The sequence below is a fragment of the Melospiza georgiana genome, chromosome Z (genome assembly GCF_028018845.1).
Source record: "Melospiza georgiana isolate bMelGeo1 chromosome Z, bMelGeo1.pri, whole genome shotgun sequence".
NCBI classification, from domain to species: domain Eukaryota; kingdom Metazoa; phylum Chordata; class Aves; order Passeriformes; family Passerellidae; genus Melospiza; species Melospiza georgiana.
The window spans coordinates 42,223,843-42,249,968 of NC_080465.1; the positions used below are offsets into that span (position 1 = coordinate 42,223,843).

At 40.3% G+C, this 26,126-nt stretch overlaps 1 protein-coding gene across 1 annotated transcript in view; it reads left to right on the forward strand.

Annotated features, from left to right (window-relative positions):
* IQGAP2 (IQ motif containing GTPase activating protein 2) overlaps positions 1-26,126 on the forward strand; it is a 123,347-nt gene that overhangs the window by 42,564 nt on the left and 54,657 nt on the right. The window contains exons 3-5 of the mRNA XM_058044307.1: positions 21,417-21,573; positions 22,710-22,787; positions 24,535-24,611. Of these exons, the coding sequence (XP_057900290.1) occupies positions 21,417-21,573; positions 22,710-22,787; positions 24,535-24,611 (312 nt within the window). The remainder of the gene's footprint in view (positions 1-21,416; positions 21,574-22,709; positions 22,788-24,534; positions 24,612-26,126) is intronic.

Genomic DNA, 26,126 nt, shown 5'->3' on the forward strand with positions numbered 1-26,126 from the left:
GAGCAGGCGTGTACATCTTTAAGATGCTGGGGTAATGACCCATAATTTAGTGACAGCCTTTGATCTCCACAAAGCTCTCATTTGTAGATTAGTAAAAAAAATTGAGCTGCAGCTTAGCTCTACTAAAGATAATTAGACTAGTCCCTCTTAGTCCTTCATACATTTCATGTAAATGCACAGAAAAATGTCTAGATTCATTACTAAAATGAGTATTAATTGGATTTCAGCCTGACATTATTCCAAGTGCTGCATTTCAATGCCTTTTGAAGGAACCAAGTAACTTAGAGCTTTCATTCCTCGGGAATGCTGCTTTTCTTGTGCTCCATCTGCACACACCTGTGCTTTCCCACAGTGCAGCTGCTGGAATAAATGACTGTGCTCTGTAACAGCCACTTGAATAGTGCCCAGTGCTGTTTGTGTGCAAAGAAGCATGATGTCTTGTACCTAAACTTTAGGTCTAATGGTACTCAGAACAGAAGCTCATTATGAACCTGTCACATTTCTTCCTGCTCTGCTTTTGTCCTCTGAAGTAGGTAGTACAGAGAAATTACATGTTTAAAATAATTTTTAACTTGTGAGAAACTGAGCCTCAATGAAACCTCAGAGTATTATAAGATTAATTAATAAACATATTTGTGCTTAGTTGCATATGCTGGGAAGTAAAGTATGGAGCTATGGTTCTCTTGTCCTGCCTGTGTAACTGTCACTCCAGTTTATGTTCTCTGGTATGTTTCTCATATTTAGGTGAACTTTTAGATGCACGACTGAAATTGTCATAAACTATTTGCTTGGAGTCTTTTGAGGGCAAGAAGAAACTTACGCTTGCTCCGTAAAGCTCAACACACTGATGGTGGCAAACATTCCTCAGGGAGTGGTTTAAAAGGAGTATGACATTAAGACACTTACATAAATGGATGAACCTGGTACTAAAAATAACAATTTCAGATGTAGTTGATAAAAAGTGCTTTTGTAAGTATTTGGAGAATATTTTACAAAGCAGGCAACAGATCTGGCTAGTCCAGCAGTTTGACTTGAAATATTGGCTTTTGAGAGTAAGCATAGATAGTGCATACAGACCTGCAATATTTTATTCTGATTGATAAAACCAAAATGGTGCTGCTGACTAACTTGTTTAGAAATCCAATTTTCCCATCAGACATACGGTGCTTTTCCTTTGTGGTTTCAATTTGCTTGTGAGTATGATAGATTTGACTGATTTGACTTGACTCACCCAGGTGAACCTTGGTTACTGCTCCTTCTCCAGACAGCTGTGTCCTGGGGAAATTTGTCTTTAATCAAAGAGCTGTTCTGCATAATAAGAGCAGGAGTGATTGTTGCATCCAAATTCACTGAGCACAGGTATTAGACAGAGGCATTCTTCCACTGCTTTGAAAGCCTTGCTCTCCCCTTGTTTTCATGAGTGCAGAGAAGACACATTTTCCCATCTTTTTTGAGATGATAAGGTCTATCTAAACTACTTTTAGCTCACCATGCAATTTTGTCATATTGTGGTATAGACACAGGTATGGTCTTTTATTTTAGAAAAGCAGATAAAAAACAAATACTGATTTTCTGTCTTGAAGCATTCTGCTTTGAATAATTTGATATAGAATTCAAGAACCTGTAGGATTTCCTGGCATTAAAATCATCACTATTCAGAAATCCTCATAGACTTCTCTGCTAAAAGACAAACTGTATATTGCTAAGTCTGTTTCATTTCTGCATGAAAGTTGACCATCATGGTTGGATGGAATATTTTTTTATGACATTTAAAAACAGAGCTTTAACGTTAGCCAAGTGCATAATAGCTTAGCTTGGAGAGCTTTCTTCGTGACTACTTTTTAATGCTAATGTAGCTTACCATATGTAGAGCAAAACAAGGGGTAAAGCTGAGGAATTGTTTTGGTAGCTGAACTCGATACAAAACCCAAAGCATTGTGAAAATCTGTGCTTTCACTGACAGGACAGAGCTGGCTTAACAACAGCTTTGCTCTGTGTCTTTGTACTGCTGAGAATTTCTTGGCTTGTGGAGGCCACCTGAAACCTGTGTCTGAAAATTCATCCAGTGGTGGGAGAAGTTAGCATCCTCCACAGCTGGAGTGCAAAGTACTTCAGGATGCTGTGGTCTCTGCTAGAGTTCAAAGAACATAGTGTATCATTGGCCTTTCCATGACTAGAGGTCAGAAAACTGAAGTCAAAGATGACCAAAAAAAATAAGTAGAGAGCACTATACAATACTCTAACATGAGGGTGGCTTTTTAATGGTAATTGTGTTAGTTTTTTAATATCATGAAATGCAGAAACAAATTAAATGTTCTTGTTGGATATAAATCATCAAATTATGGTTACTTTTAAACTTTTAAAATTACTTTAGAGACCAGGGGTAGAAAAATCTGGAAAAAAGTCTGTTTGCAGTGTCACATGAGGGACATGTACACATATCACAAACTCAGCCACAGCATTTTGGGTATTTTTAGCTAACACCATTATTTGGGAGGGGACAAATGGTTGTGTCTGAACCAAAGAAACATTGGTACAAACCTGTATCTTGCTCCTGTATGCACCACTGCCTTCAATGAGCAGTGCTTGTTCTCTCTTGGAGTACATATCTCTTTAAGCAATTAATTAATCTGTCATTTGGTGTGCAGACAGCCCTTCTGGTGGGCAAACACTTGAAATTAGACTCTCCAGTTGTGGTAGATGAAATGCTTCCAATACACCTTGAAAAGAGTTATTAGTGTTAGATCTTACCCAAGCTACAAAATAAAAGCTAAAAGGAAAGTAGTGTATGTTAATGCATGCCATGCTTTTATCTGTGGACAATATTTCTACTGTCTCTGTCAGCTGTAGATAGTCATTTAAGTCTTCTGGCCCTAAAGCAACCTTGTTCCCAAACTGTGACAGACTTAGAAACAAAGATTGGCTTTAGAAACAAGATCCAATTAGTGACTAAAGAGGAAACCTTCTTCTTGGGGTGGATAAGTGTCTGGATTCAGTGAAGAACTGGAAACACTTCCATGATAATTAGCATTATTCCTCAAGACAGTCTGTAATGCGAAATTGTTTCCATAGTCTTCTATGTCTTTCCATCTATTTCCCAGATAAATTAATTGGAGGGTTGGGCAGTGTTGAGTAGAGAAGCCTTGTTTTAGTCCCGTAGCCTTGCCTTGTGAACAGGGCTAGTGAAACTGCTGCTTACAGCTGTGGAAATGTTCAGCTGGAAAAAGCAGGTAAAGTAACTTGTACCTCAGTGTGTGTTTGCATACCTGCCATTAATAAAACAATCCATGCAAGCATGTGATGGTGTAACTGTGGTGTTTGGGGCTGTGGAATTGTATTCTCCTGATCTTTCCTCTAAGGTGCTGCCTTTCATTTATAGCTGCTTTTTCTGTACTGAGCGTTGGCTGAACTTGTCTGGACCCCATGGTCCACTAGAACAATAGAAACCTTTGAATCGTGTGCTTCCCTAGCTAGGCTCTCCCCACATTTTGCAAAGTGACTCACAGGCTAGGCTTGCCAGAGTTGCCAGAAAATGATGTCATCTGGATACTGTAGTATCCCACGTACAAACCAAAGGCTATTTAGAAATTAGGCTGACAACTACAAAAAGGAAATAGCTGCATTTCAGATGCGTATCTCAGTTTTAAATCTGTATAATTGTGTGTGTGCTTATTAAATACAGGAGTCGTGCAAAAGGCAAAAAGAAAAAAGTGCAGAAGAAAAGTTTCAGTGTTTCTTGAACTGTGTTTTCTGATGACCGCAGAGTGGGTAATCCTGTTCTCCTGCTGTTTGTCTTGTGCCAGCAATAGTTCATGCAGTTGAGCCGTGTCAGATCAGGGAATTGATTTGGTCAAACACTAACATATGTATCTTGTGTTGCTGCATTAGTTCTCAGCAGGATCAGTTCCCTGATTCTACTCTCCCCACTATCCCTGGGGCACTGATGTGGCCAAAATTGAAGGGAAAACACAGACAAGAGTGCAGTAGAGAATGGGAAGCAGGAGATGCATGCTAACTTGTCCAGTGGCTATCTACCTGTACCATAAAGCAAACTTGAAATTATATCCTTAGCCTCACTTAAAGAGTTTGGCGGAATTTCAGGTGTAAACATCTTACGTATTGACATGAGATGCTTCTTTTTGTCCTCTTCACCCCCCTCTACATGGTCCAAAAAACCAGCATTTGCTGTTTGTGGTCACTGTGCTATACTGGGACCTGGAGAAGCGCTGCCCTGGGAAGCAACTTGCCATCCTCAGGAGTCCTTTGTCACAGCAACTTGGGGCACTCTGATGCTGGAACACAGTGACGGAGCTCCTGGCCAGTGGCCTGCACAGGCAGATTAAACGCGCATTAAGTAAGACTAGAGTCAAAGGCTTCTCCTTTGTCAAATGTCAAAGGCAAAAGAGGCGAACAGATATGATTTTGCGGGAAAATTAATGGTCTTCTAACACTGCTTTTTTGTTCTGTTCCTCTCCTGTTTCTGGCAGATGCATCAATTTGAGTTCTGCTGGTTTGGGAATGTATGTGGAATTTCACTTGCTACTAACCGTCATGTTTTAAGATGTCTGACCCTGGCCTGGAATATGGTACACAGTGTATTCCCAAGATAAATGAACTGAGCAGCATGTTTTTTATGACTTCATTTCTGTCTCTGTGTTCTGTGTTAAAACCAACAGTGAATGAAAGCTGGCATGTAAACTGATCCACCTGTACTAAAGCACAGCACTAAGCAAGATAAGTCTAGATGTTCAGCCTGTGCAATTCATTTCCCTATGTGATATAGTACTGGTTCTGGCCCTTGGAGCTGTGTGCTTTACTGCTTCTTCTGCTCCTGATTATTGCAGCCAGAATAGCAACAGATGTTCCTGGTAAGACCATTAAATACAGCATTTAAGTCAAATTTTTCATAATTTAAAACTCATTCAGAAAGATCTTTGCCCTTCAATTGTCCCTAACCTGTATCATATCTTGGACGTGTAACTTTAAAGGAGTTAGAAGGGCTCATGATTTGGCTGCCTTCCACTTATGGAGTGGGATTTCCCATTCAGGCATTCAGGTGACAGGTACTATCAAAAGAGATTATGTTCCCACCAGCCTATAACTGAAGAGCATTGAACATCAGATATTGTTCATCTTGGTTCAAATAATTGTTCTTCATATGTCATAAATGCTTTGCCAAAGAGAAAACCATGGTATTAGGAGAGCTAAGTACAGACCTGATAATATGCATGCAAAATGAAAAGGGGTTGCAATGCATTCCTCTTGTTGTTTAAGTATTCCAAGCCCCCACCCAGACTTGGGTCCACATTGCTTCAATATTTCTAGATGCTTTTGAGCATTCTGCTTTCCCTTGACATGGATATTCTGCTCTTGAAAAACTCTGACCATGCAAACTCACATGCATAGAACAGAGCTGAAACAATCCCAGTGCTTAGGAGGGAGTATTGTGGTGACAAGATTTATGAATTCAAAACTGAGCAACTGCAGGCCTGCTGGGCAGCCTGATGCACATTCCTGTAAGCCTACATACTAATAATAAAAGTTGCTACAATAATATAAATTTACTTTTAGTCATGTTAAAGTAGAATACACTGAGTCAAGATTTATGTAGAATAAACAAACCAAAGCAACAAACAATCACCTCCTCTAGCATTTTGAAAAGGCAAGATGAAGGCACTGGCTATTGCTGAAAATTAGAATTAAGTGTTCTTGTGCAGGTATTTTGTCATGGAAAATTAGGTCACTTTGACAAAGGACCTGAGAGACTGAAAGTTCTTCCTCGAACAGAAGAACTACAGCTGTGTACAGGTGAATTTTTTGTTCTTACATAGAGTACTGCTATTTCATCTATATAAGAGAAATTGATATAGCACACAGGCAGCTTTTGAGATCTTGCCACTGTTGAATGGTGGTAATTGGCAATATAAATACAGTGTTTAAATTTTTGCCCACCATCATTTTCTGGTGAAACTCCTAAAAGTAAAGGCAGATGTGTGATTACTGCTATATAGCAAATACTCTAATGTATGGTGCTGTCTCTCAAGTAAGCAATTATCTTAATTTAAATTTTTAAAATTCCATGTAAAGTTTGTGCTTGACTTAAAACCCCAAACAATCTAAAAATTTGCGTGTAGGAAAATCTAATTAACCTTAATGGCCATTATGAGATTGGGAGTTTACCATTTGCATGTAAGCACAATCAGTAATTGAATATATGCATACTGAAATCAGTTTAAAAATGCAATGCATGAAAAAAAACCTGAAAACCTTCTGAAAAAAATCTAAGTTTACTCTCCCTCTTAATCTAGAGTTTTCTTGATTCTCTTGCTTCACACAGTTGGTGTTTCTCTATCTGGTTGTTGCAAATACTTTACCCTGAGATGTGGTATGCTGTAGTGGCAGGAGGGGCTTTTTTCCAAAGCAAACCAGAATGGAGCAGAGAGGCAGTGTTTATGTAAAGTAAGCGGTGTCAAAGGAGTGTGCTATAATTCAGGAATAACATATACATTTATAAATGTAGAATTAAGTTGCTCAGGATTTTGTTAACAAGCTGTTTGTATTTTAGAACTACATCTGCCCGAGTGATATTGAAAAGACAGCTTATCTTTCACTTACCATGTTTGTAAATCAATTGGCCAGGAGAAAAACCCTTTATTTCTGAAGAAAAATGCTTACACTCTTTCTCTGGCCAGCCATAGTGAAGACAAAGTAATTTTGTGCTGATATATAGAAGAGAATAATTTCCAGCTCTTTGTCTGAGAAAAGGGAATATCTTTCAATTAGGACTTTATGCCATCTGCATGCTGGCATATTCCACTATTTTTCATAGGACTAAGAGAAGTAAAGATTATGTACTTGCTATGATAAGTTGATTGGTAGAAGAATTAGTCTAGTGTTTCTTTCAAAGACTACACTATCTGTTACTGTGCACGAATATAATATGTTTTTCTTGAATATTCAAAGTAATATGTAAGACGATTAGTGGAAAAGCAGTTGCTGTTAAATCTTTTTATTTCCAGTAGCTACAAAATGGGCTGATCAAACTTGCTGCTCAGGTAGGGTCTGTGCATCCCATTTGGCTCATTAGGCTGGATGTATGTTTTTTGGTTTTTTTTTTTTAAACTTTCAAACTTTCATATGATTCCCCAGCCCACATCTTAGTGTCACCTTAATGTGCTTGCATACAGTGCCCCACAGCAATAAGGAGAGAGGTTGGTCAGATGTTTGGTCACTGGGTGGGCAACACTGGGGTTTGCTCAGCTCTTGAATGCCCTTCTGCACTTCCTTTTCCAGACTGCCATCACCCAGGTACTTTTATGCTGGCATCAAAATTCTTTAAATATCTTTATGTGCGTATCTATAAACATTCTTCCCATTTAGATACTGGATTCACAGGTTATATTATAGAATTCACTAGTACTGTGTTTGTTTTCTTCGCTATAAAGGACTGTCCATCCCCTCCATGAGAAGCCTACTTCTGCCAGACACATAACAGCTGAAATGTGGTTTTGATTACTTTTACTTTCTTTTTTAAGCGAAGCATTTAGCATGCCATTGCTTAGTCTCAATCGGGCTTACCCTATGTGCAGTGTTGTGGTGGCAGCATTACAAGGAAGGATTGCAGGTATCTCCTGAACACAGTTTTTGAATTTTAAGGGACTGGACATTTGACACTTGGATAAACCTCCAGCCTCTTGATAAACAAATATGTTGAAAGTAGCTGAATGCTAAACTTGCAAAGATTTGGCCTGTTTGAGAACTTGATGCTATGGAAGATGGGACTAGGTATTACTTGGCAGCTAGGTGGCATTCTGCTTTTCCAGTTTGGAGAAACTCCCTTATTGTAGTGTGGTGATGAAAACATGCTACCATTCTGGGGAACTTGGAAATAGCTGTCTGCACAAATGCCTCCTGTTGTATTAGAAGCTGGTACAAGAAGCAGATGAAGTTCTAGAGGCTGACAATGTTATGAGTGAACAAAAAGAACAAGAGGACTGTTCTTGTTCCCTTTTTTCCCATCTGAAGTAGATGAAAGTTGTTGAGAGGGTCTTTGGGTATTTTTGCAGCCCAGTGAGAGAAAAACAACTTGCTCTTCTGCATAGGAAATATCTGCTTTGGTGAGCATGGAACTTCTGCTGGGCTTTTCACTTCATTGCAAGAACCTTTGCACTCCTGAAATCAGAGCATAACTCTTGTGTTCAAAATTAAGAGCAATTCAGCTGTTAAGTTTCTTTGAATATATATATTAGTTCTCCTGAGGAAGAAGAGTATGGAGATATTTTGATGATATTGAATTTCATATGAAAAGGTGAAGCAAATATTTAGTAGCTGTTTTAGTATTTGGCTGGATTTCAAAGTAAATGTGCAGAAGTTCTGCAAGACATACTTTAAAATCTTTCGTGAAGGGGGAGATCTAGGGGCGAAGGTGCTTAGTGTCAGAACTTTGTGTTCGTTTAGTTTCAACTTGCATCTGTTGGAATATGGGCATAGTTATACTAACACTCTCTTTTGGGGTCTTCCTTCTTTTCGTAAGTTTCTCGTGAACAATTTTAGATTCACTATTTCTGACAAATCTGCTGTGTCACCCGGCAATTTTCTGCCCCCGGTTAAACATCTTTTCCAGAGCTCGTGTTCAGATGTCTGATAATTGAGTTGATGGGAGGGTAGGGATCTCGTGTATTCCTTAGAGTTTGGTAAGTCTTATTTTTGCATCTATTTTTTGACCTGGGCTAAGGTACAGCAACCTCCATATCCCTTTAAAACCTCAGTCATCATTGTCTATCAGGCTTTTTCTTTCCTACTGTAGATCTTTCTGTCCTGGTGTTCATCCTGTGGTTCTTCCTTATCTAGTTTCTACTGTGGTTGGCTCTTCCTGTCCCTTTCTCTTGTTGACAGGAACTGTTTGGCACGGCGACGGTTGCATTTCTCTTCCTCTCCCCTGTGGCGGTTGTTTTCCCAGCACTGGTGACAGACTGGTGTCCTCACCCCCTGCACTGCTGCCTTGCTTGCCACAGTGCAGGCTGGCCGATGGATGCTGCAGGAGAGGCTGCCATAAGAGCCAGGGGCATCACTGCCCTCTTGCATGAGGCTTCACACTGCCCGTGATGGTCAGGCTCTGCAGGCTGCAGCTGCCAGTAGCTCAGGATACCTGAGTCCTACTGAAAACACACAAAAACATGCTCTATGAATTGTAGGGGAAAGTGAGGATCCAGTTTTTGTGGTGGCTTCTGGATGTCACTGCAGCAGTATCTTCCTAAAGTGCATGAACGGCACTGTGCAGGTGCTGTACTTGATTGGGACGAACTGTAGAGGAAAGGGCAGAGGAAGAAAGGGAGCAAATTCACAGGTCAAAATAGCAACCTAAGTCGCTTAGGTCTCAGTGTAGGGCTGAGAGTTAACAAGTTGTGATGGTTTGCTGATTAACTTGATCAAAGTAACTAGGTCATGAATAGGCTTGGCAGCAAGGTAAATTGACTTAAAATACTTTTTGGTTCAAGTTCACAGGTACAAGGGTTTTTTTTTTGCCCTTGTTAAATTGTTAGCTAACTGCAAATTAGAGGCCCTGAGATTAGTGCTGTTTATGAAGAAAAGTAGGAAAGTGCTCCTGTAAACCATTTTGATGTTCCTTCTTTCTTGTTGCCTTTTTGTGACAATAATACAGTGAGCTATACCAGCCTAAAAATTAGTTTCCTAATGAAAGAGGAAAGTGCTGATAAGGATGCCTGGGTGTCTGCCCTGTGGTTCACTTTGATTTAAAAAAAAAAAAAAAAAAGATGGTAGTTACTCCCATATTCTAATACGGAAGTTTTTAAAGTTAATTTCTGTGCTGGAAAGCTCTTGGAGGTAGTACAGGAGTATTTCCAAATAGGGCATTGTAATGGTTGAAAAAGTCTCTATTGAGCTTCTCTGCAGCAGTTTTTATTTTTCAGAAATGACTTCTACAGAAATTGATGGGTGAGCCTTTGTGCGGCTAACAATTTGCTAGAGAGTTAGAGCATGCTGAAACCTCACTGGAAACAGAGATATAGTACATAAGCTCCATGAATGGTTTGAAACAGTCTCTAAAACTTGTCAGTTTTTCCTTTGGCTTTTAAAATTCTTGCATTTTTATTTCCTCTCTGTGCATGAACAAGAAAACAAAGAAGAACTTTGTTTTGCATTTACCACTCTGCATAAAACACTGTGGTTCTTCATAAGTAGTCTCAAACACCCAAAATAGGGTTTAAGAAGACTTTTCTTGCATATTGCATCTTGTGATTAAACAATGTGACCAGTAATGGTGATAGCATTCTGGCTGGGATTGTGTGGCTGCTATGTGCTCCACTTGGCTTGGGCTGCCACTGGCAAGGATTTGCCTGTCTCTTTGCTTTTCTGCTGCTGGTTGACACAGTGACACTGAATATCCAGAGGCATTCAAGCCTTGCCTGACTGGCAGCTGCAGTGGCAATGGTGTTACAGAGCCTGGGTCAGCCATGGACGTGTGGTTCTTGTGTTACTGGGTCAGCTAGCCAGGCAATGAGGGTTGCCTGGGGAGGCAAGCCACTCAGCAGTGTGGATGCTGATAGATGATTTACCCATTCAAAACATTGAAATACTTTTTTTTTTGCTTTTTGACAGGATAGAAAGATTGCATATTCTGGTACTTGAAGTCAAGGTGGTGGTAGGGGAGGGTGTTCTCAACTGGTTCTAGATTCTACAAGACAGACTTGGTACACCATTGACATGTCTGTGGCCTTTGAACCAAGTGGTGTCCCAGTAGCCTGCTTTTGTCAGTCCTTAATACCTTGTCTGGTAACTTGAAGGCTCTTAGCTGATTAAGTATTTCTTGTACGTCTCTTACGGTCTCGAGTAACTTGAATACTAGGGCATAAATGGTAGATTCTTATCACTTGATGAGTACTCTGATAGGGGTGTATCACTGTTTGTTCTTGGAGAAGAAATTGTCTTGTGTACACAGATGTTGGGGATGGTGAGCTCAAAACCCTTAAACTGAAGTTCTGTCACTAGACACTGCGTATTTGTTGCATGACATGATTAATTGAACTGTTTAATTTTTACCATGCTGATTACAATCAACTTTTTTTTCTTCCTAACCTAACCTAGTCTTTGGACTACAGTTTAGCTTTCACACTGTCCTATTTCTACCTTAATACATTAATATAACTTCTTAGTACATTCCTCATTCCAAGTGACTATTTTAGAATTCTGCAGTTAAAACCTCTTGTTTTACCACTTAATTTCTCCACTTAATTTTCTTAAAGAATGACTATATTACTGTATCTTAAATGCTATCTAGAAAGATGTGTTTGAGTTACTATTTTATGTAGCATTTGGTTATATGTTCTCAAGAGAAACTCCAACTTACACTGGGAAAATTACAGCCAGTTCTTCACCAAGAGCCAATGTCTACATATCATATAGAAATTCTGATTATGACCCTTAGTGTAAATATAAAGCAGTGATAACTCTCTACCTCAGGTGTGTGAATAAAACATTATGCAGTTCTGAAACTGGCAAAAAGATATGGTCCTGGAGGATCCAAAGCTTTGTTCAGCAGTTATTAGCCTATGTTCTGATGAAAAAAGTGAGGCTGCAGGGCACTCGTGAATATTTTTCCTGTTTTCTCCTATAGAGTGGCTGCTTCTCTTCACCAATGTGAAGTCACACCATTCTTTTCTTCAGTTTTCATTTCTTTATGGATTATCAAATGCTATTATACTGCTGCCTGCATTTTCCTCCTCTATAGCAGACTTAATTTGTGTGCATGTGCTTTCAGAATTTTAGAGATTGTTGTTAAGTGGGTAGGGAGCCATGGAAGGTGGAGGAGATCATTTCTTGCATTATCATGGGAAGAAGTAATCAGGAACAGGTAACTGTACGTGTTGTGCATGTTGTGTCTCACCTAAATGCTTTGGTTTTAGCTTTGTTCCTCAATCTTGTGTTTCTTTTTGACATGGGACCAAGTTGAAACTGCTTGTTGCAGTTTTGTAGAGTTTACGTAACAGTGAATGCCTTGAACAACAGTTCAGCCTTTCACAAGCTGGCTCTTTCAGTCTTTTCACTCTTTTAACATCTTGTTCTCTCATGCATGGCTTTTAATTCTGATTTGGCTGCTGTCCTGCACCTTTCTCTAAAAGTTTCAGCTGCCTGTCTAGTGGATGTATGTCTTGGGTTGTTTTATGGCTCCTGTACCTGCAGACTTGCTGCTAGCTGCTTTCATGAAACTAACCTTTGTTAGATATTAGACAGGAAAATATAAATTTCCACATCTGAGCCAGTGTACTTGAACTGTTCAAGGAGTCAGAACAGCACTCTGTATCCTGCCAGGCTCAAGTTTGGTTTCCTCCTCTGCCACAGTTCATCTGTGTGGCCTTAATGCAATATTCAGTCTGTGCCCATCTCCTTTTGGAGTTTCTGCTGATCCAGCTGCTTTAGTTGCCAAAAAGCAGGTCTGCAGGCAGAACTGTCTCCAGTTGCTGATCTTGAGTCGTAGCCTTGGCTTTAACACTTGCACACTATAAAAGGTTCCGTGTTGAACCTACATGGGAGGTATTTCCCTGGGTCACTTTTCTTCCCTAGAAAGGTGTGATGATTGTAGGCATGGTGGGAATGTGTATGCCTGTCCTCTCACCTGCAAATAAAGGTAATAGCACATCCCTTGGACCCCTGAGGACTAATACTTGCATGGAAGGCACTTTTTAGTGGCAAGGGGCAAACACACAGAATACTAGATCTTGATGTAAGAATTACTGTACTACTTTGGTGGTGTTTTTAGATGTTCTTCCGTGTGTGGCTAGTTTGACAGCTGCTAGAAACAATACATCTGATGATGCAGTGGATTTTGGGAGGGGGTTAGCATATTTTCTAATGGACATGTTAGCATGTTTCCTAATGGACAGCTGTGATTTAGTTTCAGTAGAAGCTTCATCAAAATGACTGTTAGATCACTTAATGGAGACTGTAGCTATGTTTTCTGTGGATTTGGATAGAAATTACTGCCATGACAGGGTGTGGGCCTTCAGTAAAGACTATGATTTAAGATTAGTGGGACTACTCTGTGAAGAAGGTGTGAAGATTGTCTCCAGGACTCATTGGTTATTTTACTGCCACATTTCTGAGACTTGCCAAGGGCATCCATCTTCTGCTGAAGTGGATTGCTTGGAAGACTGTGAGATTATTCCAGGCCAGAACCTTTTAAATTGGTAAGTCTAAAATACCATATGCTGCTTTAAGAGGGTGCCCTAAACTGTGTTACCATAGTGTAGGTATAGAAGATACAATGGGGCAAAGCAAACTGCTGTAGCATGTAGCAAGACATCATAATGTGAAAGTCTAAACTACAATCTGCAGTGCTTTCCTAAAGCAAACATGGTGTGTTTGGGGGGAAGAACGTGTTTTGCAACATTTCCACATGTACAAATGCTATACTCTATAAGTGCTTTTATTGCTGTGTCTGCTTCTGTTTATCAAATCAGTGTCTTACAGATTTGTGAAAAACTAAGTTTAGATTAATTCATATGCCAAATTCATCTTCTCTTCTTTTCAGAGAAAAGTGATGTTTTATTTGCAGGGAGACCATTTATGTTTGTATATGGGACTTGTTACAGAGCTTGTGTCTGCACTACCTAAAATTACATTAGTGATTTGAGTCTGTCATCTGTCTGAAATTATGCTATCCAGGGGCCACTGGGCCACCACTGCCAGACTAACACAGGAAATACTTGTGTTTCTGCTGTTGTGTCTCTGCTGCCTGTTGGAAGAGAAGGCTATTAAAACTGGTCTAGACACTGCAGCTGGGTGATGCATGTCAGTCTGAGTTGTGTTAACTTAGTTGCACAGGTTTTGCAAGATTTTTGGCACTATTCTGTTCCATCCTTTTTTCCCCATTTCATTCAAATGAAGATCCAGTTCTTCGCATAAAAAGGCTACTTCACACCATACAATCAGCAGATGCTTTCCCTCTCCTGAGACCTTTGAACACAGGCTTAATAATTCCACCTCATTTGCTCAGGTAACCTGTTGAGTGCTGTTGTTTCTGCTTAGAAGAACTAGGTGAGGTTTCTTAAGGACACATATTTGCTGTGGTTGATCAGTCTCTGCCACCACGGTGAGCTCCCTTTCTGGCACTGCTCTTTCTACTGCCTCTTCAGCTTTCTTCTCCAGACCTTGGCACCTTGGAGCCTGGCCAAGAGCAAGGGGAAAAAGATGAGGCATCCCTGTGGCCATCAGCCTGGGCTTTGTTGGGCCCCCCGCTCAAGCACCATTATCTCAAATAGCAGCCCTGGAGTTTGTGGTTGATACCCAGTGCTAAATCTTAATGTCTCTGCAAACAGACAAGGCAGCAAAACAAAGCCTTGCTGTTTGCTGAGGCTGAGGACTGTCCTGAAACACAGGCACAGTGTGTTGCTGCTGTCAGCTGTGGTGTTGGTGGAGAGTCTTTATAACTTTTCTCCACCAAAGGACTACAGAGTCAACAGGACTTCGCTGCTGGGTGCAATGGCAGTGGGGCCAGGTCATGGCTCCAGAGCCAGCTTCCTGAGCAGCACCTTGCCTTGTGGACTCTAATCACTGATTAACCCACATAAAGGGTGGCTGGAACAAAACAGATTAAACCAGCACATAGTATCTGTGCTGCCATCTTGTGCACCAGAATTTTATAACACCTTTAAGACTATTTTGTAAACATGGCAGTGTTGTCATGGCAGCAGAAATCTGGTGTTGAAAAATGTTGCTGATATGATTTATTGCTGGTTTAGTGTGCTGTGCAGGTCAGGCAAGGCGTCACTGCTCCTAGCTTCTGCTTAATTGAATTGAATATGAAATGCATCAGAAGGGCTTTGATCAGGGAAATGAATGTCGCAACAAACTTCAGGCTGGCATGCACGGCTCAACTAAATGCAAAAATGTGCAGTGAGATCTGTATTGTTTTAACATTTATACATTAAGAATCCACACATGAATGTTTCATAATTTTCAGTGTAGCTCTTGCTGAAAGTCAGTGTCCTCCCTGGTGAAATCATGATTGTAGAAAGTTGAGATGCTGTTAAATCTAACACTAGCTGGAGATTCGAAAATATGCAGCTTTGAATTTAAACCCAGTCATGGAAGTGTAAAAAAATTGACATCTGCGATTTTACCCAAAATCTCTTACTAAAGGTTTTGACATTTTCTTTATGTGCTGAAGTTCTGAGACCTTGTGTAGCCAAGTGATTCATGGTGCCCTCCATGTTGCTGCTTTCACATTACTTCTTGTATGTAACATGAGAGAACCTGTGACTGGGGTGGCCTATATCACACCTTCCTTCACCCTGCTGCTGTGGGGATCCACAATCACAGTTTGATTTCTTTCAGACAAGGTAAGTTCTTAGGATGGATAAAACTTTAGGTGTTAGTTCTTAGGATAGATAAAACTTTAGACTGTCTCTGGAGTATGAATCTAGAGCCTCAAGTTTAGAACCTGATGTTTCCAGGGTGTCTGGCTCCAGGAGTAAGTTGGCATCAGAGAACTGTAGCTCTGACTTGAGCTAAGGCTCTCATCTGCAAGAAAGGTTTGGGGCTGAATGTACTAAAACATGAGGGGGGGGGAAGGGTGTGAAGAAAGTAGTTTTTTCAGTTACTCACTCTACTCTCCACAGCCTCAAAGTCAAGACTCCAAGGCTGTGCACTTTTTTATACAACTAATAGCTTTTTCTGTGATGGTATTCAAATTTGATGTATCTATTTTCCTGGAATGGCTGGAAGTTTTGCCTGCTTTTCCCCTGGAAGTAGCCTGTGGCTGTTTGTGAAATAACCTTTTCCTAAGTTTTCTGGTTTAGGAGAGGTATCATACTAAAGCTTGCAGTATAATGAGAACAAATTCCAAAGTAAACATAAAGGTTTTCATTATAAACAAATCAGCAGTACTACCACCCCCCTACTCAGCCAAGGAACACACCTGGGTTGCTTTGGCTGCTGCCACCATCCTTTATAAAACAAATAATATTTAAGGGAATGTTGGCAACTAAAAGAAATTTATATTTTTTTTAAGGAAATGGAAATTTAGGAGCAGAGATTTTTTAACAAATCTGTAGAGTCAGAAACTAGAGACATAATAGTGTGGAATTTTAAATTATGAGTTCATGTGCTTCAGATAGTTCTATATTTTTACATATCTCCAAGTAAAACTTTTGACTTAAACCACTTCCACCACTTCACAGACATTTAAAGCTAGAGTCTAACATTTTGCTTTGGGTCTGATTGTTGTTACTATTATTTTCTAGAAAAAAGATATTTTTCTTTGGAACAAGTTGGCTGCATTGTACTCTCTAGGTCAGCGGTCTGTTTCACTTGTGCTGAACTAGGTTGAAAGGCTGTGGTTGTGAGCAATGGAGGTAATAAATGAGTCGTAACTTACATTTATCTTGTCTTCACTATACCTTTTCCACAGCAGCATGCAGCAAAGCTCTGAGCTTTGGCTCTGAAGTCCCATATTTTCTTCTTTGAAGGTTTGCTTCCCACAGGGTACAAACCTGGTGCCCTTGGATCCACGTCTTACCACAAAAATCTGAAAGGGCAGGGCAGCAAAAGTATAAATTTTACTGCGTGATTTTGTGCTGAATGTGATGGGCTTTGGGTGGGTTGTGCAATGTATCCTCTCTTCTCTGCTGAACATTGACTCCAGCATTTCCAGTCTCTTGACCTGTGTGTCTGCTTTGCTGACCACACAGACTGTCAGTGACAACTTCATAACTGGTTAAGTTCATAGTGCAGCACTGTTGCTTTCAGTTCCCTTGGCCTTGCCTTGAATGAGATTCAGCAAGGGGGTTTTGTTTTAAAATGCAGTCCGAGATAATTCTACTGCTGCTGCTTTCACACAATGGCAGAATGGTTAAAGTTGGGAGGGACCACAGTCAGTCATGGCCCAACTTCCCTGCTTGTGCAGGGTCGTCCAAGAGCAGTTGCATAGTATTGAGTCCAGCCAGTTCTTGAGTATTTCCAGTGGGGGAGACTCAACAACTTCTCTGAGCAATCTGTTCTCTTACATAGCCAAATGTGGAAACTGGATCTCCTGGTCAGTGGCATGCTCTTTGTTGCTCGTGAGTCTGGCATTGAAGTTGTCACACGTTTTCCTGCCAGAAATTCACTGCTGAACAGCTCTGCTATGGATTGTCAAGAGTTAAAACAGAACTGAGCAAAGCAAATACTCACGCAATACTCATGCCTGGCTGACTCTCTACTACTATGTATTGGAACTGAAGTTTTGGAGATATATTTTCATTTATCAGATCTAGATTTGCTTTTGTCTAAGGCAAATCCTTTGTTTCTGTGTTGGCAAGTACTGCAGTATTACAAAAATCAAAGTGGGCTCTACTTATGCATTCCCAAGAATCTGTCTTTAGGAAAACACCTGCTTATGCATGTTTTATCCAGACAGTAGGACTATAACTGGCATGGGTAACTCTGTAGGCCTGTTTGAATTATTTTCAATTTTAGATAGTACTACCCCGAACTTCAGTGATGCTATATGCTTTACTCTGCTCCCTGAAGCTGACTTTTGTCTATCCACTATGGAGTCAGGTTTGGGTTTAGCTTAAATGAGAGACCAAATAAACCATCATGTTCACCAGTTTGTAAATTTTTCATGGCCTACCTCAGTCTTTAACTTGAAGTTGTTAAAAGTTATGGGATTATATTGTTTAAAAGGGATGGTAGAAATGCCTGTGCGTATTTGATAGCTATAACAGCCTTATTCTACAAGCTTCATACTGAAGGAAAACATACTAAGACTAAGATTGAGTTATAGACCCCTCATCATGTGTATCAACAATATTAACTACTTTTTTTGGGCAACAGTTTCTGCAACAGATTTAAAGGTGATGCTGATGCTACAGTTCTGTGTGCTCAGGAAAACAGTAGGTGAGCCAAAAGCAATGCTCCTTCTTTAGCATTGAAGCAAAATAAATTGCTCCAAAGGTATCTATAAATCCTTTCTGTCATGTGGATATTCTCGATTTCACTTAATGAAATGAAAGTAGAAGCATTTCTGGTTTTCTCAGTGCAGTCTGCTCCTGCTGACTCTACCATGTCATATAATAACCTTCATAAACTCACCAAACTATGTCTTAAAAAGCAGAACCTCACAAGGTTGGAAGTAATGTTCTTTCTGTTTAAAACCACAATTGCCTTTTAACTGAATCAGTGTAAAGGGAACAAAACTTCTGTTATTGCAAGAAGTTTTGGGGAGAAAAGTACTACAGATATGCTGGTTGACAGAAAGTTCACCATGCCCCAGCCATGGGCACTGCCAGCCCAGAGAGCCACACGTGTCCTGGGCTGCATCCAGAGCAGGATGGGCAGCAGGGCAGGGAGGGGATTCTGCCCCTCTGCTCTGCTCTGCTGAGACCCCACCTGCAGGGCTGCATCAGCTCTGGGCTCCCAGCACAGGAAAGATGTGATCTAGTCCAGCAGGTCCCAGGGGAGAGTTGCAAAATTGATCAGGGGGCTGGAACACCTCTTCTGTGGAGACAGGCTGAGAGAGTTGGGGTTGTTCAGCCTGGACAAGAGAAGACTCTTCTCTTGGAATAGCACTTTATTCTTCGGAATAGCTTATGGCACCTATTCTGTTTGGAATACTTATAGCACCTTCCAGCTGTTTGCATAACTAAGTTACAAAGTTGTTTGTATGCCAGCAGGATTTAATTAAAATCCTGAGGTTTTTCCTTCCTCCGGTTAAACATGTGCAAAACACAGTAAATCCTTTCACAGTAGATCTTGTTGTAGCTGAGTTCTGCAACTTCCAGGCATTGGTAAAACATATCTTACATGTAATACAGATAGAGCTGTGTTCTCAGTCTTGGACACTGATTACCAAATGCTGTTAGTTGCCCTATTGCAGACCCCTAATTTTTTCTAGAGTAGATGTAACTTAGAGATTTTTGGCCATAAGTTGAAAAGAAAGTTTGCATCTTTCAAGCCTTCTCCACTTAGTTCTGTCTAGTTTTTCCCCTCTTTTTTTTCCACTCAGTTACTAACATTCTCATTCTCAAAAGATATTTATTCCCTTGTATATTTATCTGGATTTGTTTGTTTGATAATTGTATTCTGTGTTACCTTTTTTCTTCTTTCTGCTTTCTTTGCATCCTCATACTGTTTTCCTGGTTGTTCCTCAGGCTACTGCATTTATGTGTTAGACACAGTAGCCTGCCTAACTAGAACAGGAGGGTTCCAGATTAATTTTAAAGGCTTATCACTGTGCTGGAGAAAAACCCACAACAATTTTACTGTTGTTGAATTACAAGAGGTTTGGCAAGATGAGGAGTAGCTTTCACTTTGGATTAGCATCTCATTTAGAGCTCAGGGAACGGCTCAGTTTTATATAAAAGTAGTAAATTTTTGTACTGTAAGGGAGAAAAGAAATTCCATGTGGGCACATGTGTGCATCTTCTTCAAAAACAGTTCCAGTGCAGTACCTTGTTGGTGCCCTGAACTTAAGGTGTTATAAAAACCCTTTCACAAGAAAACTGAGAATTAGAAGTGCAAAGAATCCAGTGTAAGGTACAAAATGCTGCTCTGAGCACACAGTTCATATCTCTGGAGATGGTCCATTGAGCAGCAGAGTCAGCTGTGGCTCATAGTGAATACCCGCTGTGGTTCAGCAAGCTTCTGATGCTTACCTCTACAATTCTTTTTCTAGAAGTCACATTCTAGGAAATAAATTCTACAGCAAAAGGTAACTAACGCAGATAAAAATCATATTTGCCTAGAAGTACACCTATGTGTATTCTTCCTTGTCTTCTTTGGAGATGCCAAGTATGATGCTTTAGTGTATAAATCTGTTTAGTTTCTAAAATGCTGTTTTGGGACCCTTGGCATGGTTCCATAACACGCAAACATGTAGTGCAGGATAAAGCTGGGAAACTCATCAGGAATATAATTCTCCTCACTAAAGCAGCTTTTTTACTGCAGAATACAGTTCTCCTAATGACACTTGCTTAGTGCAGTTCTGTGTGATATTGTGTTGGATTTATGGGTGTTGTTTTCCTAAAGAGCTATTTGGGTAGTCTGTGCTTCAGTGAAACAACTTTTGTATGTCCTGTAAGACGTCCAAAAGTGGAATGGAGTAGAACATTTGTCTAGAGTTTTAGTGTAAAACAAAATGATGTAGTGAGCTTTCTTCTTCTACATGGCGGAGTGAAAACTGGCTCATTTCTAACCTGGCTCCAAGATTTCTGGTTTCTGAAGTCACTCCTATGGAGGTGATGTTAGCTTTGTAATGCTGTCCCACTTACAGTGATGCTGCCTTAGTGACAGTAGGCAAAGTGAACTAACGTCTTCAACTTAGTTCTTGTCCTTCAGCTTTCTTATTTGTATTGATATTAATGTCCTAAAAGCATGAGAGTTTGACTAAGCAAATAAAAAACAACACTGTGAAGAACTAAGCATATTTAAAGCTCTTGTAATGTGATTTAGCTGCTGGAAATAAGAATAATATCACAGGGCCAAGCACTTAGACCACCAATGTAAGGAACTTCTGGTTCAGTGATTAAGAGACTAATCTTTCTTGGAAATGCCTTGGAAGCAATTTTTCTTGGCTACTCAATATAAACATGCTGGATAATATGGTTACATGTCTGTTATTCGCCTTCTGAACTGGTTATGTATTCAATTAATACTGTTCTCTCTCTGGCAGTATGTCTATCACATCTTAAGTCTCAAACACATAACTAGTTTAGTTAAACTCAGAGTTTAGTTAATCCTCCGACCTCAGAGGGTTCAGTCACTGTCACTAACAAGAAGCCATGTTTCAACCTGCTTACTGCCAGGCAGACCTCAAGTGTGTAAATTACCTTGGGCTTTTCCACAGCACCCTCACTCATCCCTCCAGCACCAGTACTGCATTTCATGGGTGAGAGTGGAGAGCTCCCGTGCAGGAGGAGGAGGATAATCTGCAGCAATGCTCTGTACTGAGGTTGTGTTGCACAGCACATTGGCTGCAGGAGCCTGCCTGGCCCAGAACTCTGCTCTCTTTGACTCTGCTCTCTTTTGACTGCTCATGAGGCTCAGCACTGGCATAGAAATCACAGAGGTTTTTTGGAATGCAAATGCCATTAATACACTCCATATTTTCTTCTAGTTTTCAGCTTTAATTACTGTTAATTCAAAAGCCTAGTACTGTTCAAAATATTTGAGTTAGACTCCCTGGGGTGTGAATACTTCAGAGCATGCTGTTTGCATTGATGGCTTAGAATCACAGATAGGATCCTCTAATAATCATTTTGATATGCCATGTGAATGAATGTGAGAATTTTCTCCTTAGCCCTTGTCCTTTTCTGTTATAATAACATTGTGGTGGTGACATTTAAAGTGTGATATCTGTAGGCAAAATCTGTAACTCATATTAAAACCCAAATAACAATGTTTCTCAAATGTCTCTGTAGATGGATGGAGGTCTGCTTGGATGAAGAGCTGCCCCCAACTACGGAACTGGAAGAAGGCTTAAGAAATGGTGTTTACCTTGCCAAGCTTGCAAAATTCTTTGCACCTAATGTGGTGTCAGACAAAAAGATCTATGATGTGGAGCAGGCACGCTACAAGGTAATAACTTTCTCAGTTCTCTCACCAGGTCGACAAAACCCAGCAAAGTTTGTCTTCAAGCTCTTAAAGATTCCCAAGCATGGCTGGCAAGCTTTCTGTATCTTTTTTTGAAGGCTGTAGGGACTAGATAGAAGATGTACAGCTGCAGGAAGCCTGCATGATAAGTTAGAAATATTCTACCCTTAGAAAAAATGTTTTGGTGTTGTTTCAAGTTTTTAAAGCTGCACAAATTACACTTCTGGCTCTATGGAAATCATGAGCTTTTCAACTGATAAAGTTATTTCTCATTAGGAATAGAAGTCAAAAGCAATTTGACAACTATTTCAAACTTTCTTCATTTTGTATGTTGAAATTCACTGCATTTGATCTCTGTGTTTGTTTTATCAACTTTAACAACACAAAGCCAAAACCAAGCCACCAGTAACTGAGCTTAGCTTGTTCCCTGTGCAGGCTTTTGCTAACTCCAAGAACCCTGATAATACAAAGATACGTACATTCACGCACAGTAGTCTCACTACAGAATGCATTATCTCAATATGTAGAGGGGGCAGAAAAAATTCATTGTTAAGAATTCCAGTTACATTTAAATATTTCTCTTGAAAATCTCAAAAACTTGAGAGATTCCTTTTTCCCTTTACCCTAAAAGTTAATATTGAAAATAAAATAAAAAATACATTCCCACTGTATTCTTATGCTGCTTGTATAGGCTTTAGGGAGGGTCAGGTCAGGTATTCAGGTAGAACTGAAGACTTTCAAGATTTCCTTATCTCTTCTTCATGGTAGTGCTAAGCAGTGTTACAACTTCTGTGTTTTGGTTTCTTGTCTTTGACATCCGACCTCTACTCCCAAAGAATACTGAAGGACTGTACAAATTTCTACTTCAATCGCAGTCCACCCTGATGCGTACAAATGTGGCTTATGTAACATGAAAGAATCCGCTGAACTCAGCGTGGAGCTGTTTATGTGTTAGGATGCTTCATTAGCAAAATGAAGCTGTTACACTTTGGTCTCTGGGTTCAAATAAGGGAAAATTCTGTGAACTTGGCTTTGGGATATGAAACTGGGAAACAACAGGAGGATCAATAAATAGAGAATTTTATTAATGTGACTTTCATAATTTTCTATGTTTCCAATAGAGATCTGGCCTTCATTTTCGACACACTGACAACACTGTGCAGTGGTTAAGAGCAATGGAGTCCATTGGTCTGCCTAAGGTAAGCCTTTAAATTTCAGCAAGGAAATTTTAAAAAAATCATTGACTCAAATCATTCGGTCACTGAGATCCCCTTTCATTTGCTTGACCATAAACAGTTCCTTATAGTAAGTCTACAGGGAAGGGGTAATTCAAAAAACAAATCTGAGGAGAAGGTAATGTGGAAAGCAATGGGAGTGTCAGTGCTTTGTTGGTGCTGAGTGTGTGTGGGCTGAGGCAGGGACACGAGCAGTGCTTGAGCTAGCTCAAACACTTGATATCTTACTGCTAATGCAGTCTCTGGAGGGGGGCCTAGAAGGAACATGGTTTAAAACAGAAAACTTAAATATTTGCTTCCTTTAGGTTACCTCTTCGCATCGTGCCTCTTGCTGCCTCCTCCTCTTACTGTACGTGCCAGACTGTTTCTCTGCTTCTACCCTGTTTCCAGACTGTTCTTGCCCTTCAATGCATCTGCGTGACTGTGCTGCTGCTCTTCTTCCTCCAGCTGCTTTCTTGGGTCACCTCTTATATTTACCTTCCTCCTTGCGGGTCTTCACTTGTCATCTCCCCCCTCTGCTGCTGTTTCTGGGCACCAGTGAGTCTGTTTTGGATGAAAATCCTTTAAGAAAGGGCTGTGTGCAAACACCTATGCTGCTTGTTAGTGCGTTCTGGCAGCCACACACAGGCCGAGGTGAGCAGTTCCCCAGCCCAGGGTGCCTGGGTGCCCACAGCCTGAGTGCAGCCTGAGGCTCTGTGGTCAGGCACAGCCGGGATGCTCAGGCAGCTCCTTGAAGGGCTGAATGGACCAAGGGTCAGCTGCTGTAGGCAAACTCTCTGCAGGTGCCCATAACAAAAAGGGCACTCATGACTGCCGTCAGAAATGCCAGAGAGGCGGGAAGGTGTCCTGCCCTTTCCAGGTCAGGCGTTTTTTTTCCAGTTGAGTCCTTCAGCCCTCTGTTCAGCTGGCTGATTTCCACCCTGCCAACTCTCCTCTGAAAGATTGTGTTTCTATCGCAAAGGATGATCATGGCCAAAAGCTTTCCCAATTCTCGCTCACAAAGCTGTTTTGAGCAAATGATGAAGAGGGCACTGTGCTCCTGACTTACTCAGTCTGGTCCTATTAACCATGGGACAGTGCAGCCCTGAGTGACCAGCCGGGGCTAGAAGCATGCTGCCAACTCTCACGGTTAACTAAGTCTTTTTATTATATTTCTGTGGAGAAACAGTGTTTAGTGACTGGGACCAAGGCCAGGAACAAATTAGTGGTAGAACCAGAACTGGAACTTATGATGTGACTTCTTGGCTAAATTGCTTAATATTCGTCTCTCTAAATATCTTCCTTTGCAAATGATGTATTCACAAAATTAAGGGTGCTGGCAATTAGAATTATGCATTTTTAAACCATACTTGATAGGTTTGGTTTGTAATGAGGCTTTGCAAATTGTAACTGCATTCCAGATTTTGCGTGTCTGTAGAGGACAAGCACTACTGGCTGGGCTTATGCCAAAGAACATTTTCTAAAAATCTTGTTGAAATGCTGCCTGCTCATCTTCCTTTTTTCCCCTCTTATTAAGTAGCTTTTATGCTTTATTTAGCTGCTCTTTATGAAAACTACTGATTAAGTTAAAATAACATCAGAAGAGATGTGACTCATGGCTGTATAAAAGTGACAGATGAAATTCTGTAAATTTAAGGTATGGTTCTGCAGAGTAAATGTTTCTGCTCAGTCATAACTCTTCTCTTTTAAGTGTGTGCTCTTTGCTTTTTAGATCTTTTATCCAGAGACTACGGATGTCTATGATCGGAAAAACATCCCTAGGATGATATACTGCATTCACGCTCTAAGGTAACTGCTGACACCTATAAAAGTCAGAGTAACTGCCAAAGTTTGGAGTGTCAGTCTTGAAATGGTTTCAGCATAACCAGTGTATCAAAATCTGTCTGAATTTTCAAGTTCATTAGTTATAAGTTGGAGATGAAAGTTGAATTTTGTCAGGTCTATTGGACAAATAACTTTCAAAACAGAAATTAAGGACTACTGAATTTAGCACATACATCCCTCTCTCAATAGTACACCCCCTTGCAAAATTAACACACAATTTCAAAACACATACTTCAACAGAAATCAAACAACTTAAGAGAAACTTAGCAAAACATTAGTAAAACCATGGAGCAGACAGGCTGATCAGAGTGAAAATAATGATGAACTGACGTATTTCTGTCCCACAACTGAAGCAACTAATTATTGTATTCTGTGGTAATTAATGTCAAAATGATACATTCTCAAAGACTTCAAAATTCTGAGCAACTTGACTTTCAATGTAAAATCAGAGAGGCCTTGACTACACCATTGAAAGTAGTGATTAAAGTGTTTTTGTGCTCTGCCTTAAGGATTTCCTTTATGTTTAGCACAAAAACATATGCCCTGTGCTGTCTCTGCTGTGAGGGGCAGTGTTTTTGACAGACAGCTCCACCCTCCTATGCCTTTTCTAGTTAATTTCTTGCACATAGAGACCTTTCCCTTTAAATATTTTGGGCACTTTAATATTTCAAAGAACAGAATTAACTTGCACTCCAAAATTTTTTCTCTGTTTCTAATGTTGTTCAAAGGCGCATCAGCTGCTCCAGGGCTGTAAGGCAGAAACTATTCAATACATGCTTTATTGAAGCTTCTTTAGGGTTAATCCTTGAAATGATGTGCCAACTCTTGCAGTCTGGGATGTGCACTCACTCCCAGTAAACAGGACTTACTGTTTACTGTAATGCTCACTGTATTTGCTTAACGTGTCAGGTGTTCATACTTGACAGCCCAGTATATTTTTGCCATCTTTGACAAGAGTTGCCCCTTGAAATTATTGTACTTGGCGTACTATTAACTGGGAAATGATACCAGGACTATTTGAGAGTGTTCTTGCCTGTAACTCGGTAGTGCAGTCTGTTCTGACAGCAGGTGTCCTGTGCAAGCTTGAAGTGATTTCCTAAAGAGAATATGTGGGGCTACAACCAAGCCAGGTCAGAGCTGACTCAGGGGCTGTGTGCCCCCCTCTCCCCAGCTGTGTTATGGGCCAGCTCAAATGTTTTGCAGGAGGTGCAAGAATACATTTAATTTTAATATTTGCTCTCTCATGTATATAGGACATTATTTGGATGGATTTGAATGCTATGTAAACAACAGCTCCATCAAATATTTTCTTAATATCTGCTTTATCATTGCAATGGCAATACCTCTTATCCTGAACTGAGGTTTACAGTGGATTGACCTATGGTAAAAATTTTCCTTTCTCCATCTTGGCATGCCCCAGGATTTATGCAGTACCAGAATTAGTCTGTGTTGTCTCAGTTTTCACTTCCAAGTTTGTCC